At 43.6% G+C, this 16,699-nt stretch overlaps 1 protein-coding gene across 1 annotated transcript; it reads left to right on the forward strand.

Moving 5' to 3' along the window:
- The first annotated feature begins 345 nt into the window (after positions 1-345).
- TMEM174 (transmembrane protein 174) lies at positions 346-1,267 on the forward strand. The gene is made up of 2 exons (XM_081517971.1): positions 346-971; positions 1,162-1,267. The coding sequence occupies exons 1-2, from the start codon at positions 346-348 to the stop codon at positions 1,265-1,267; spliced, it is 732 nt and encodes a 243-aa protein (XP_081374097.1).
- The last annotated feature ends 15,432 nt before the right edge of the window (positions 1,268-16,699 follow it).

Genomic DNA, 16,699 nt, shown 5'->3' on the forward strand with positions numbered 1-16,699 from the left:
TCTTGGAGCAGCCCCTGACACATCTAAAAAAAGTACCTCTTGGCACATAAAATGTGCTCATTGTAAAAACTTTCTGAATGAGTGAATGAATGAATGTGGAAGAGAGAGCGCTTGTCATAGAACTGCAAATCAGAGGCCTCCAACTGTTGATGAAATTTATGAGAAAGCTTCAGGCTTCACTTCTCAGACCTTTATTCTTCTAAACAAAGTTCAGGCCTCTGAATGTTCTACTCTGTTAACCACAGAAGCCCAAAGTTCTTCCATAACTAATCTGAGCCAGGTGTTCCCGGGCTCTGCGCTCAGGAGCTCTCACAACCCCTCTGCCCTGGGACGGGCACGAGGACAATGGAGCCGGGCTGCGGCCGCATGGAGGACTTCCCTCTCAACATGTTCTCCGTCACTCCGTACACACCCAGCACCGCCGACATCCAGGTGTCAGACGACGACAAGGCGGGGGCCACCTTGCTCTTCTCGGGCATCTTCCTGGGACTGGTGGGGGTCACGTTCACCATCATGGGCTGGATCAAATACCAAGGGGTCTCCCACTTCGAATGGACTCAGCTCCTCGGGCCCATCCTGCTGTCGGTGGGGGTGACGTTCATCCTGATTGCCGTGTGCAAGTTCAAAATGCTGTCCTGCCAGTGGTGCAAAGAAAGTGAGGAGAGACTCCCGGATTCAGAGCCGACGGCGGGAGGACAATCCTTTGTGTTCACTGGTATCAACCAACCCATCACCTTCCATGGTGCCACTGTGGTGCAGTATATCCCTCCTCCTTACGGCTCTCAAGAGCCTACGGGGATGAACACTGGCTACCTGCAGCCGGTGGTGAACCCTTGTGGCCTCATACCGCCTGGAGGGGTGGCGGCCAGCATGCCAAGCCCCCCTCAGTACTACACCATCTACCCTCCGGAGAATGCTGCCTTTGTTGACGACCAGGACTACCCTTCCTTTGCGGACGGTGGAGATGGCAGGTAGGGTGTGTGCAGTGAGGATGATCCCCTCCCAGCCGCGGTAGTCACAGTCTATGGCTGTGTTCCGTTTGTAAGGGAGGGGGTGGGAGACTGTGGATCTCTATGTGGCCTGTTGCTGTGACGGTGGCATCGTTTTCGAGAGTCGTGCTGGGGGCTGTAAGGCATCTTGTCCTTTCTGCTTCCATTTCAGGTCCAGCCCTGATGCTGAGCAGCTAGAAGAGACACCGCTGGGAGATGAGGACGCTGCCTGCTTCTCCCCTCCTCCATATGAGGAGATATGCTCCCCTTCTCGCTAGACTGTGAGGCTGAGGGCACAACATTTCAGTTTTGTTGCTGACAGCTGAAGTGTTCTGTGCCGTGACCTTCAGAAATTAGACAGCAGAGCTGTCTAACCAGGAAGTCTTGACAGATACCATTTGGGGAGGGTGGGGGCAGGGAGAAGTGGGAGGTTGAATCTCCCTGGTTGGTAAAAATTAGGCAGGGGTGGGGAAATGTCCTTCTGATAGAACTAGAAATCCCCTGGATATGGTTCAGGATCAAGAATTTCACCTGTTTATCCACCACCCATCCCTTTCCCACTGGGAGGCACTGGTGTCTTCCTTTGAGCTCTAGAGCCAAGGGAACCGGAGGAGGGCATGGGAACCCACTCCAGTATACTTGCCTGGAGAATCCCATGGAGATAGGAGCCTAGCAGGCTACAGGCTACGGGACTGCAAAGATTCTGACACGACTGAGCAACTAAGCCCAGCACAGTACAGCACAGCCAAGGGAAAAATCACTACTGCTCTGACTTTGGGAGTTCCCACGGTAGTGAGAGTAGGGGTGGCAAGGAAGCAGGGAACAGAAAACAGGCTCAAATGGAGATTTTCCAGGGCCTGTTCTCAGCCCCTAAAGGGGATCTGCATGTTTGTAAGAACTTGGTGGCCATCTGGTGTCCCTGGAGGACTCTGGATATCTTAAAGTCTGCAAAAATAAATGAATTAAGTAGAATAAAAGAACATCTCCTGTTAGAATAGTATTAGATAGCTGGATTAAACATACAAAATAAATAATAATGGGGCAATAAAGTCAATAAATCCTTAATTAGCACTGGGTCACAGCAGTTCTTGGTTGCTGAGGTTCTCTTCAGCAAGGATGAAGCCCATCCACCCCAGGACAGGATCTGGGCTGGACCCAGGGGCCAACAGAACATGATCACTTCCCTTCACATAGATGAGATCTGATAAATCAGAAGAGAGCCTCCGTGTCAACACCTGGAAAATCATGAGTCATAGAAACAATCTTTATGGTTAAGATAAGCTCATCTTCTTTATTAAAAACAAAAATCTTTGGTACCCTTAACCTCCAAGAATCTGAACTGACAACCAGAATAGACTCACAGACTTTAGAAGAGACAGATAAAACCATCAGGGCTTAAAAGAAAGTATTTTCCATAGGCTACAGAGGACAGGCCATGTAAGGAAAGGGAAGCTCATACCAAAGGAAGACAGGACATAGCAATCCTTAGAGTCTGGGTACTGCGTTTGTATATGGAGTGATTTTTACTAATCTTGATCAGAGATATCTAGTTTTCCAAGATATGATTAAAATAAGCTTGATATTATTATTGTGATTTGTACTCTAACAAATTTCATCTTAGGGATGAAATCTCTGTATATGAGGATTCATTTTCATGTTCACTGATAGAAGGTAATTGAAAAAATACAATTCATTTTATAGAAACTAGCTTTACACTCAATGCATTCATGAATTACTGGACTCCTGCCTGAGGACCATCAGTTCAGGGAGGATGTTTGGTGACAGGGACACAGTGGAGCATCACCAGGGGCACCCTACACACCTTCCTCCTTCTCCCTCCTCATCCTCATTCCCGCACAACTTTTATTCCTGGATTTGGGTTCTGGCGAGTGGCAAGGGTAGCTCAAAAGGGAAAGAGATGTTAGGAAAGGATATCTGAGTGTGGAAGGTGGGAGGGTAGGATAGCCAGTTTGTCGCAGTGATGCTTGGAGTCTGGCCTTGGTGGGGTTTAGTTCCAGGCAGTAAAGTCATTCAACACCACCTGTCCCAAGACAGAAAAAGTGCTAACACAGAGGTAATTTATGTTTTTAAAGACAGAGCATCAGAGCTGATGGTTCAAGGTGGGAAGTGGGGCTCCGAAAATAGGAATTCAGCACCTGTTTGCTGAGCATCTCCTCTGTCTTACTTTGGAATTCCCTTGTAGCTCAGTCAGTAAAGAATCTGCCTGCAATGCAGGAGACCTGGGTTCAATTCCTAGGTGGGGAAAATCCCTGGAGAAGGAAATGGCAACCCACTCCAGTATTCTTGCCTGGAGAATCCCGTGGACAGAGGAGCCTGGTAGGCCCCAGTCCATGGGGTTGCAAGAGTCAGACATGACTTAGAGGACAATCTCATCTCGTCATCTCTTCTGTGTCAGGACTGAGGCCATCAAGTGGGGATATATCGCTGAAAAAGCAAAGCCACAGAACAGGAGCTGTGGGTTTGCTCTGGTGGAGCCTCTAGTCTAGAGAGGGAGACAGATACTGATCACTTATTTCTGGTCCCAGAACCATAAGAGGGGGACTTGGACTAGTCAGAAGTGTCATCAGAGCTTCCTTGCAAAAGTGAAGTCAGGACCACTGCCCTGTAGAACCCTGGGAGCACTGTTACAGAGACAGCCATGCCATCAGACTCCTTGGACTTCTGGGGACTATGCTGTGAGCTAAAGGAACAGTAGCTGGCCCTAGATAAAGAGGAGGAGGGGGAGCCTGGCAAGATCATGGAGTGGGGGGATGGTACTGGAGGGAAACTTGCAGGCTGTGTATACCTTTATATTTCACAGCTGCTCCAGTCCCCAAACAGAGCTGCCTTCCAACACCCAGGAAATCATATCCACCAGCTCTCTGGCTTTCAAACAACCCCACCTTGCTCTCTTTCTGTCTTCATTTCGGGGTTGCAGGGCTCAACATGATGGGAAGTCCACTGAGTGGCCCCTGGACTCACACAAGGTCTCTAGCCAGCAGGGACACACTGGCAGAGTTTCAGGTTTATTGTCTGAAAATCTGCCTTTACTCACTCTTTCTCTCAGCATCTTATCAGGGCCGAGTGGAGGAACATGACTGGGGATAGTGACTTGGGGTCTGCCTGGTCCCGGCTGTGATGTCCACTCTGAGATTCCTGGTGTGAAATGTGGCCCTGACTGTAGGTACAGGCTGAAAAGTCTGGTGTCCCAATCAAAACCCATGGGACTTGTCAAACATCTTAGCCTATGTCTGCAGAACTACTGGGAAGTCGTTGAAGAGTTTTAATGAGGAGGGAGATGCAATCTGATTCTGAACACTTGCTGGTTAGAGCAAGACCCAGAGGTGTATACGGTGTGATACTGACCTTGCTGGTGAAGTCCAGAGTACCAGGAGACACCCTCTCCTCCACCTTCCGTCTTTGCTGGGGTGCCATGGCTGGGCAGGCTCTTCAGTTTACATGTAATTCCAAACAAAGCTTGTCAATCAAAGGAGACAGGTTTTTAAGAACTAAATATTAACATCTCTCAGGAGTTAGTTTGGGTTGGGGCTTTGGGCTTGACACACTGCTGACAGCTGGAGACCTTGACGCAGCAGGAAAGGACCATCGAAGCTGGGAAGATGAGGCTCAGGCACCGAAGGGAAGAAGTTATCACAAAGCTCTTAGGCTTCTTTCCCCGCCCTGGCCGAGGTCTCCGCTGCAGTGTGGGTCTCATCCACGTCCTCCTGCAGGGCCCTGGGAGGTGAGTTTTTTTGGAGACTGCCATCAGTTACTCTTTTGTTCCACTGAACCAGGCATGGGTCTAAGTTTCAAATGCACAACGTGGTTCTGCTCCAAAACAGCTTTTTAAATGCTCACCCCACAGTTTTGGGGTGGGGTGGGGGGTACAGTATAAAAATAACCTACTTGTGATAAGCTGGCCTTGGGTATCTGTCTTCAGCTTCCCACTTCTGGGGCTCCTCAGCAGCCGTGGTGCGTGTCGGGTCAGCGGAGTGACGCTAAGCAGAAGCCCCACACCGCGGGAGGGGGTGCTGGTGTGTCTCACCTCAGAAGCACCTCACAGCCAGGCACTGTCTGCAGAGCCTACTGCTCACACCCCTTGGCACTTACTACAGTCCTCCTGCAGAGGCCTCCCCATAACTGACACTCAGCTCCTACTAAATAATCAATGTGAAATGAATAAATGAAGAACTTTTCAAATAGACAACAAACAAATAGATCAACTTAGCTCCTTTTAGTATGAAAAATTTCAAAGAAGTAGAAGAGTAGAGAGACTAGTATACGAACCCCTATGTAGTCCTCAACTTCCCTCAACTCACTGCCAATCTTACTTCTTTTATCACCCCCGTCCCCCCGCCACTAACTGGATTTTTAAAAAGCAAAACCAAACCATCAAATCATTTCATCCTAAAAAATTTCTCTGTGTAGCTTTAAAAGATAAAGGCTCCCCAAAAATGCAACACCATTGTTTACACCCTTAAAATTTATAATTCCATAATATCTTCAAATATTTAGTCAGTATTAAACCTTCTTGATTTTCTCTATTTTATTTAATTTTTTTTACTGCTTTGTTTTGTTTGAATCAGTATCCAAATGAGATTGGCTTTTGCCTAAATGGATCCTAAATTTCTGTCTACATGATACTATATTTTGAGAGGCAGAGAGTTGGCATGACATGGTAGCAGAGTCATATTTATTAAATTTCGCTTTTCAAACAAATGTTTTTCAAGATATTTTTCAATTCATATTTCCCTCTCTGTAAGTTCCCTGAAACTCTAGGACTCCAGTGGAATTAGAAACTTATTTTTTTCTACTTTTAGCCTATTGTTAGAGAATTTTTTCCCAAACATCATCCTAGAAAATAATTTTCATGAAAATAAAAATATCTTCAAGTGTTGGAGAAGTATCTGTTGCATAATAATCTCAAGAGTTTCAGTATCAGAAAACTGATAATCATAAGCATCTTTGGCTTGGTTGGTAAAACTTTTTAGGAAAAAAAATGTTTTTTCCTCCAGAGACCATAAAAACTCCTTTGAACATTTCGAAAGTGAGAACCAGTGTCTCCTCTTTAAGAAATAAAACCTCTTGCTCTACACCAAAAAAGTTGTACCATCACCTGGTATAACTGAACTCTCTGAGGCTACTGACTGTGGGCCTCTTACCAATGAGTTCTCAAGTCTCAAATTAAAAACTAATCTATTTTCTGGTCTTACCTACAACTCTTCCTTTGAAAGTGTGTGTGTGTGTTTGTGTGAGTGTGTCTGTTCACCTATACTCTTTTATTATAGAATGTGATTTATGGATTTCTTGCCCACTCACTACCTGTAAATCATCAAGATTTTATGTCCCAAGCAGTCAGCAGTTGGTTATAAAATCAACAGAGAGCTGTACTAAATAAACCTTTACTGGATTGCTCTTAAGAATTGATGACAAATCAGAAAGTGAAGACAACTCCACGGGAATGATTCTCACCTGCCTCTGGGATACCAAAAAGGTCTCAGATATGGGGATTTTATTTGTCTTGAGCTTTTAGGAAGATTAATAACCAGGTGAACTGGGAAGGAAGTCAGTTTTCTAGGTTCCAGAAGTTTTCTTGTAACAAAGAATTTGTCTTCCAGCACAAAACCTACACATGTGTAAATCATGAGACACAAATGTGTATGCCAGAGTCTGCGCTTACGCACAAGGGGCTGGAAATGAAGCTTATGTGATTTTCCTGTTCTAACCTTTCATTAGTTTAAGTGAACACATTTTTTTTTTAAGGGGTATGTGTGTGTATACTCTTCTTTAAATATATATATCTCTTAAAGAAGACATAAGAACTGGTAATAACTATGTCTGTGGCAGAGGATGGGAGACTTCTTTATCACTTTAATTCATGCTAGTTAATTTTTTTACCATGTTCATGTATTTCCTGTTCCTAAAATTATTTTTAGAATATAAGAAGAAAACCAAATGATCTATCTCCATGTACTTTTCTTTTTTGATTGGAGGATGATCGCTTTACAATATTGTGTTGGTTTCTGCCATACATCAACATGAATCCGCAACAGGTATACATACATCCCCTCCCTCCTGAACCACCCACCCCCCGCAATGTCCCTCCCTACACCCACCCTTCTAGGTCATCACAGAGCACTGGGTTGAGCTCCCTGTGTCACACCGCAAATTCCCACTTGCTACCTATTTTATATATAGTAATGTATATGTTTCCATGCTACTCTCTCAATTTATCCCACCCTCTCCTTCTCCTACTGTGTCTACAAGTCTATTCTCTATGTCTGCATTTCCATTGCAGAATACACTTTTCTCCTCCACGTACTTTTAATGTTTGTAACGTTTAATGCGGGAGACCTGGATTCGATCCCTGGGTTGGGAAGATCCCCTGGAGAAGGGAAAGGCTACCCACTCCAGTATTCTGGCCTGGAGAATTCCATGGACCGTATAGTCTATGGAGTCGCAAAAGAGTTGGACATGACTGAGTGACTTTCACTTTCACTTTTCATCTTCTTGAGTCCTTGAATAAATGATTTTCATTGCCACTGTTGCTTATACATATAACAAACACACAAGACACACAGAAACAAATGTGGTATATAGATGGACACAATGCAATATGATATGAATAACACTTCTACATAGACACATACATACAAAGTCTCTGGGAGAAAGAACAGAGCTTTCACTATGTGTGTGGAAGAATTTTCACACATACATGTTGTTGCTGAAGTCCTCTGTCCATGGGATAAAACACTGACCAGCGTCAACGTAACAGCAGCACGCAGACAGAGTCAGAGACCTGATTCCACGTGGTTCTTTCTTTGATGGTTTGTTTCAACCTGGCCTTCTTCACACTGGGAAGAACTGTTCACAGCAGAGAGCCATTCACTTGAGCCACCGCCATTGCACCTTCAGAGATGAAACGAGGCCACCTAAGTAAGCCGATTCCGCACCAGGAGGATCCCCAGGGATTACCTTTGCACCCTCCCCCACCTCCCCAAGTGGGTGTGTAGGAAACTGTGTCTGCAGCAGCTGCCCCTGCCCTCTTCCCTCCTGGAATCTGGGACTCCTCCTCCAGGGCCTGTGGGGCTGGTTTGATCCCACTTCAGCCAGGAAGGATGCCCTGATCCCTTAACAGATTGAACAGGAGCCCCACAAACATGCTTGGAATTTTTCAGGAGGCAAATAGATTGCAAAGGGGAAACAGAAAGCTCTGTCTGCAAAGCTCAAAGAGGACAGGTTTAGGCTGGAGTGTGTCTGCGTCTCATTTGAGTCCTTCAGAGACCAGGGGGCTCACCCTCGGGGGTCACCTTCCTGGTCCCTGTGCTCAAGTCACAGCAACTGACTTCCTAGCTCACCCTGTGGTCCTTGAAGGCCTGTGGCAGGAGGCATCAGCATCATTCATTTGGGCGTTTAGCAGACATGTTTGAAAACTGAACAAAGTGAGCGTGTCACTCCAAGGGAAATAACTGACAGTATTTGTTGCCAATGATAACTTTCAACCTTTCAAGTGAAAATTAGAGTTTCTGAAACCTTCTATTTATCATCAGGAACTTGACAATTTCTCTAAAAGTGGACTTTGCTTTACAGATCAGTATTGATATTTCAGAAGGTAATTTCTAAAAATTTATGTAATGAAATGGTTCAACATTTGAAAGGTCTGTATAACTCAGTGAACTAATATTTTCCACATGACCACTACAGGATATTACAAAATTATCTGTGGGGAAAATGCATTCAGAGTGCAAGACAGACCAATGGATTTTAATGTAACAGTACAAAATGTTCATTGATACAATTTCAGATTCCACACTGCAACTAGCCTTTCAGAAATTACCACCTAGGTTTTGGTCTAGTGTCCAAGAAGAATATACAGAATTATCTGAAAAGCTTTTAAAGTACTTCTACATATTCCCACTATACATCTGTGTGAGGCCAAATTCTCTTCATAAAATTCAATCAAAACAACATATGGCAACAGATTCAATGTAGAAGCAGATATAAGATCTGAGAGTCTGACTATTTTCTGTTAAGTAAGATAATAAAAACTTTGCAAAAATGAAAACAATATCATTTCTAATTTTTTTTGCTTTGGAAAAATATTCTATTTAATACAAAAAGGTTTATAATAATTGTAATTTTCATTTTTTAATATTTTTGAAGGTCCTGGAGTTGTTTTAATTTTTTTCCTAGCTTTACTGAGGTATAACTGACAAAAAATTGCAAGATATTTAAAGTGTACAATGTGTTGATTTGACACATGCATTATAATTTTTAAATGAATAAATGAATATTTTATCCTTTTAAAATTTTTATTTTAATAGGGTAAATAGGAAATACTAATAGTCCATAAACAAAAATTCTTTGGGCTCCTCAGTAAATTTCACAGGTATAAAAGGTTTTTAAGACCAAAAAGGTTGAGAACTGCTGAAATATATTATTGGGGGACCAGGGGGAGGTGGTCAAGTGCCCTGTAAAAGACTACAGTTCCCAGCCTCCTTTGCAGCTAAGTTTGGCCATATGACTAAGTTCTGGCTAACTGGATGTAAGTAGTTTTTGGAAGGGGGTTCCTTGAAGACTGCCTGGAAAACAGATAGCTGGGGAATTCATTTCTTGACTTTTCGTTTTTCTTCCTTGAAGACTACAATTTATATATAATCACAGAATCTTCAGCAGTTATCTTGAACAAAGAGATGACCTTGAGGATGGAAGCTACTCGTTACAAAGATGGAATAGAAAGATAGAAGAAGGCTGGGTCCCCAGTGACTATGATGCTGCCTGGTAATTTACTTAAGAGTTCTTTTAAATTAGAGAGAAAGGGACTTCCCTGGAGGTCTAGTAGTTAAAGACTTTGCCTTCCAATGCAGGGGGTGTGGGTTCCATCCCTGCTCAGGGAGCTAAGAGCCACATGCCTCAGGGCCAAAGAAACTGAGACATAAAACAGAAGCAATATTGTAACAACTTCAATTAAGATTTTTTAAAAAATTAGAGAGTAACATGGGAATCCCCTGGTGGTCCCTTCCCTGGTGGTCCTGTGGTTAAGACTCCTGAACTTCCACTTTAGGGGCATGAGTTCAATCCCCAGTCAGAGAACTAAGATCCCGCAACACACATGGTACATAAATAAAGGAGAGAAATAAATGCTGCGGTGTTCTACACAGCAGAATCTAATTCTGCCTCCTTTAAGTGTGACAAAATGCTAAGACCAGCTACATAGGAGCCATCTTTATGTGGATGATATAACTATTTCAAAGGTATTTCCATGGTTCCATGTCAACCACTGTCTTAAGGTGTGATGCTGAAAAAGCATTTTTCAGGGTTAGTATTGCAGGAACTCAGGGATTCATTCAACTCTTTGAGTGACAAACATTTAGGAAGCCCATCCTGTTGGCAGGCAGTGAACCAAGCACTGTGTACCTGGGCCCTCAGAGCCCTGTGGTCCATGGAGGAAACTGCTTCACTCCAGGACCTACCACTGCCCTCACAGGTCTGCTCCACTTTAGGAAAACAGACTATTTGGGGTATGGAGAGAAAAGCAGACAGCTTGCCCCCTCATTGGTATTTCCTGGGCGTGACTTAAAGTTCTCTTGAATAAATCTCATCATCACCCACACTCATTGAACCAGAATGGCCCAAATAAACAAAAAGGCTTTCCTCTTCCTTCTCTTTCATTTTGTTGGGTTGACATATCTCATGCCGCCGATTAGCCATGCCAGTTGTAGAAGGCTCTCTCGCACTACATTGTCAACACAGTAACTGACTGGATTTCAAAGTCCAGTTGTAGGAGGGCAACCCACCTTGTGCATGGAACCACCTGTAACTGAAATCCTCTAAGCAAAGGCAACTTTCTGCAGAACTTCAACAGTCTCCTGTTATACAGAGTCTATTACCATTTACACGGGGGCATCATAGGTGGGGGCTGGATGAAAGAGAGACACACAGAAGCCTTACTCACAGAGTCCAATAGATTCCAAGCAGGTTCAGCATCTTTGGGGTAAACAAATGTCTCCCCAGCTCATTGGGCTTGGGACGGATTCAGGCCAGACCTGACCTGCACAGCCTACTGAGGCTTAAACATAATATTGTTGATGAAAAACTGCAAACCCTACAGAGTTGTATTTATTGACTCATGCTCCCCTGACAGAGACAGCAGATTTAAGTAAAAGCATAGTGCCTCTGCCACTTAATAAGTAACCTGGGTAACCTTAAGCCTGTGGCTTAACCTTGCTGAGCACAAGAAATAGTCATGTCCAAGCTCTCAAATCAAGTTATTCACTTTAGCAGATGGACTAACATGGGCAAAAATGTACTGACACGGTATAAGAAAGGACTTTTCTATTAGTTTTACCCTATCCTTTGCTATCAATTTGGACTAGACTTATTTTCATATAAATAAAAACCCCAAATAAACTTATTGCTCTCTCACATATAATAAATCCAGAGATGGATAGTAATAATACAAAGCTTATCCCTTGTATTACATCATCAGTGGCCTATTTTTCTGCCTTCTTCGTTCGGCACCTGGCTTTCCTCTTCAAAGGCATCTCATGGTCCATGATGGCTACTGAAGCTCCAGTGTTCTGTCTACAATCGAGAAGGAAGGAGAAAAAGAAAAGGAAAAAAGGATACACTTCCTATCTCACTTGATTCTTTTCAAGAGTTTCTGGAAGTTCCATGTCATACTTCCACTTCTAATTCTTTGACCAGAATTTGGTCTGTGGCCTTACCAAGCTGCAAGGACATCTGGGAAATGTAATTTTTAAAAATTACCGTTGTTCACCTGAGACTTTGGTGATTGTTTCAACAATTCAACATGGTTAATCGGCTGTACACCAATACAAAATGGTTTTGGTGTTAAAAAATTTAAATTAAAAACAATACCGTTTTCCATTGCAAAGGAAAAAGAGTAGAACAGATATTGGGTAATCACTATCAGCCTCTTCCATACTTGGTTTTCTCTCTCTCTCACTCATTTCAGTCAGATTCAAATATCTGCTCAAGAATTTGGAACTTTTCAGAAACTGTTTCTTTTAGATCCCTCTGCGAACCAAAAATATTAATTCTGAAATGCCAAGTATAAACACACATGCCAGATGCAAGGTTTCAGCCAAAGAAGTTCAACTTGTAAGTTTAGAAGGACAGATGCAGTCATCAGTGGGGAGCATCAATGAGTTACAGAGCATCTAGGTTGTAAAATAGGCGAGCTTTTTTGACTGAACCTTGACTCCATGGATTTGCTTGTGTCACATATTTGACTCATTCCTCTGGGGTTTTGTGGGATTTTTGGTCTCCCCCTTTGTCCCACTTGAAGGACATTATTTGTTGTGGCAACAGTGACATTAAATTCAGATGGCAGGAGCTGGTGATATTGACATATGCAAAACAAAGTGTGTTCATTCCAGGAGCTTGTGATTTAGTAAGTTCAAATTGCTCAGAGTTTAACCTGCTTCTTGAGTTTGGAGAGGAAGTTGGTAAGGGGGGAGGGTGGGAAGCCAGACACCTTTGGGAGCTGCCATAACTTCTTTGGGGGTATTAGAGCTATATTTAGTGCAATTAAGTTGCTAATTCAGTAAAGACTGCACAGTTCCCTTTTGGCCTGGAAGAGCAAAATGCAGCTGCTAACAGTGGTTGATTTATAATCAGGGAATGACCTAGGTACCAGGGGAAACAAGCCAGATTCTTCTGAGGACCTAAATCACTCTCTCAGCCAGGCGATCAAAACAGCATGCTCACCCTGGGCAGAGCACCAGAATTGGGCAGCCTCCAAAACCAGGCTTGAAAAACGCCAAGATTTCAGCAGGATTAGACCCCTGCCTTTCCCTTGTCCCTCAGAAGGGTGCAGGAAGTGTAAGAGAGCCTTCAAAGGCTCAGAGATCAGTACCCACACTTGCCTTAACCTCAATCTCAGCCCGAGGGAACACATGACTCAAAAGGCAGAAAAGTGTGTATTTATCCTGTGATCTCTCCCACTAGCGAGTTCGGGTCATTGAAGATTACGTCTGGGGGCAAACAGGGCTGAGTGGAAGGGCTAGCAGGTTGTATTGCACACATCTTCAAGGGATGCCATTCTTAGCTAGTCCAACTCAGTGGTCCTCATACATGGCTGCATATTAGAATCTCCTGAGCAGCCTAAAAATCCCAGTCCCCAGACTGCACCTAGACCAGTTAAGTCAGAGGAGGAGGGACCAAGACATCAATAATGTTTATAGTCCCTCAAGTGACTCTGGTGTGCAGCTGAGTTTAAGAATCGATGGTCTGACTCAGGCAGACTTTGATGTGAATGCCTCCCCCCACGGCCCGCAGCTGTGCTGGGGACAACCTGCACAGACATATGTCACAGCCCTGGGTGGAGGTGGAGGAGAAACGTGGTGGCAGAGAACAGCAGGGAGATGGATATACCTTCTGGAAAGAAATAACTCAAAAGGAAATCTAGAAACTGGACCGCAAACCAGCAACCTGTGAAACATTAAGGCATTGTTTGATTTGGGGTCCCTGGATGGCTTCTTGCTCTTTAGTCGTTAAGTCATGTCCAACTCTTCTGCGACTCCGTGGACTGTAGCCTGCCAGACTTCTCTGTCCATGGGATTTTCCAGGCAAGAATACTGAAAGTGGGTTGCCATTTTCTTCTCTGGGGGTTGAACCCATTTCTCCCTCATTGGCAGGTGAGTTCTTTACCACTAAGCCACCTGGGAAGCCCCCTGAATGGCTTACATAATTGCAAATTTCACTTTTAATTTGCCCCAGCTCCTGAGCTTCATTTCTTGGCTATATTTCTAAGACATGTATTTTATGTCATTAAAACAAGCAACCCACATTCAAGTGTCAGTTCAGAGTTTGCAAAGCACCGTTCCCACACACACCATCCTTACCAGGCTGCACACCTCATCCAGATACTGCCCTGGCTTGTGGAGTTCGAGAGCCTTTCCCTGTCACATCCAGATGCCATTAGAACTGGAGGATGGCTTTTTCACTTATGCTTTCTCCTGGGAATTTTTTTTTTTCTTTGTGTCTTCTTCTCTGAGTTTTCAATTCTTACAGGTAGACGTAGAGGATACAGAGTAACGGCAAAGTCGGCATTTATGATGTAGCCTCATTCTCACCAACCTTGGCCCTCAAGCTGGGGCCTAGCTCATAGGGCCCTGCCAGCCCCTCCCTGAAAGGCTCAGAGTTTGGAACATGGGAATCACTCAGTGATACCCGTGGAACGTGTGCACAGGTGGATGGAGCAGCGGCAAACTCCTCCTGGGAAGCCACAGGTCAGGAAAAAGGCTCTGGGTGCTGAGAGGGAGGCGATGGCCCTGGAGAAGGATGAAGCATGTGCAGCCATTTATTTGTTTTATTGAAGTATAGCTGATATAGAGAAGGGATTGGCTACCCACTCCAGTGTTCTTGCCTGGAAAACTCCATGGACAGAGGAGCCTGGAGGGCTACAGTCCATGGGGTCGCAAAAAGTTGGACACGACTGAGCAACCAACACTTTCACTTTTGCATATACATACATGTATATGTATGTGTGTATGTGTATATATATATATATATATACACACACACACACACATATATTCTTTTTCAGATTCTTTTCCATTATAACTTCCTGGGAAATATAGTAGGACCTTGCTGTTTATCTATTTTATATATAGTAGTATGTATCTGTCAATTTCAAGCTTCTAATTTATCCCTCTCCTGCCCTTTCCCCTGGATAACCATAGTTTGTTTCCTAGGTCTGTGAGTCTGTTTCTGTCTTGTAAATAAGCTCATTTGTATCATTTTTTTTGGATTCCATATATAAGTGATATCATATGATATTTGTCTTTCTCTGACTTCAGTCAGTTCAGTCACTCAGTTGTGTCTGACTCTTTGCGACCCCATGGACTGTAGCATGCGAGGCTTCCCTGTCCATCACCAACTCCCAGAGCTTGCTCAAACTCATGTCCATTGAGTTGGTGATGTCATCCAACCATCTCATCCTCTGTTGTCCCCTTCTCCTCCTGCCTTCAATCTTTCCCGGAATCAGGGTCTTTTCCAAGGAGTCAGTTCTTCGCATCAAGTGGCCAAAGTATTGGAGTTTCAGCTTCAGCATCAGTCCTTCCAATGAATATTCAGGACTGATTTCCTTTAGGATGGACTGGTTCGATCTCCTTGCAGTCCAAGGGACTCTCAAGAGTCTTTTACAACACCACAGCTCAAAAGCAACAATTCTTTTGCGTTCAGCTTTCTTTATAGTCCAACTCACATATCCATACATGACTACTGGAAAAACCTTTGACTTACTTAATATGATAATCTCTAGGTCCATCCATGTTGCCGCAAATGGCATTATTTCATTACTTTTTTATGTCTAAGTAATATTCCATTACATATATATATATATATATACACACATACACACACGTACCTCATCTTATTTATTATTCACCTGTTGATGGACATTTAGGTTGCTTCCATGTCTTGTCTATTGTAAATAGTGCTTCAAAAAATCTTGGGGTGCATATATCTTTTCAAATTAGAGTTATTGTCTTTTCTGGATGTATGCCCAGAAGTGCAGTTGATGAATCATATGGTAACTCTTTTAGCTTATAAGGAAATTCCATACTGTTTTCCAGAGCAGCTGTACCAACTTATATTCCCACCAACAGTGTAGGAAGGTTCCTTTTTTTCCACACCCTCTCCAGCATTTGTTATTTATAGACTTTTTGATAATGGCCATTCTGATCACTGTGAGGTGATACCTCATTGTTGCTTTGATATACATTTCTCTCATAATTAGCAATGCTTCCAGATGTTCAAGCTGGTTTTAGAAAAGGCAGAGGAACCAGAGATCAAATTGCCAATATCCGCTAGATCATCGAAAAGGCAAGAGAGTTCCAGAAAAACATCTATTTCTGCTTTATTGACTATGCCAAAGCCTTTGACTGTGTGGATCACAATAAGCTGTGGAAAATTCTGAAAGAGATGGGAATACCAGACCATCTGACCTGTCTCTTGAGAAACCTGTATGCAGGTCAGGAAGCAACAGTTAGAACTGGACATGGAACAACAGACTGGTTCCAAATAGGAAAAGGAGTACGTCAAGGCTGTATATTGTCACCCTGCTTATTTAACTTATATGCAGAGTACATCATGAGAAACGCTGGGCTGGAAGAAACACAAGCTGGAATCAAGATTGCCGGGAGAAATATCAATAACCTCAGATATGCGGATGACACCACCCTTATGGCAGAGAGTGAAGAAGAACTAAAGAGCCTCTTGATGAAGGTGAAGGAGGAGAGTGAAAAAGTTGGCTTAAAGCTCAACGTTCAGAAAACTAAGATCATGGCATCTGGTCCCATCACTTCATGGGTAATAGATGGGGAAACAGTGGAAACAGTGTCAGACTTTATTTTTTTGGGCTCCAGAATCACTGCTGATGGTGACTGCAGCCATGAAATTAAAAGACGCTTACTCCTTGGAAGGAAGGTTATGGCCAACCTAGATAGCATATTTAAAAGCAGAGACATTATTTTGCCAACAAAAGTCCGTTTAGTCAAGGCAATGGTTTTTCCAGTGGTCATGTATGGATGTGAGAGTTAGACGGTGAAGAAAGCTGAGCGCCGCAGAATTGATGCTTTTGAACTGTGGTGTTGGAGAAGACTCTTGAGAGTCCCTTGGACTGCAAGGGATCCAATCAATCCATCTTAAAGGAGACCAGTCCTGGGTGTTCATTGGAAGGT

Source organism: Giraffa tippelskirchi, chromosome 8 (genome assembly GCF_054371585.1).
Source record: "Giraffa tippelskirchi isolate mGirTip1 chromosome 8, T2T-mGirTip1v1.2.pri, whole genome shotgun sequence".
NCBI classification, from domain to species: Eukaryota; Metazoa; Chordata; class Mammalia; order Artiodactyla; family Giraffidae; genus Giraffa; species Giraffa tippelskirchi.

Coding starts and splice junctions, on each gene's coding strand:
- TMEM174 (XM_081517971.1), top strand. CDS start 346: ATGGAGCCGGGCTGCGGCCGCATGGAGGACTTCCCTCTCAACATGTTC. Junction 972..1,161: donor GCGGACGGTGGAGATGGCAG/GTAGGGTGTGTG, acceptor CTTCCATTTCAG/GTCCAGCCCTGATGCTGAGC.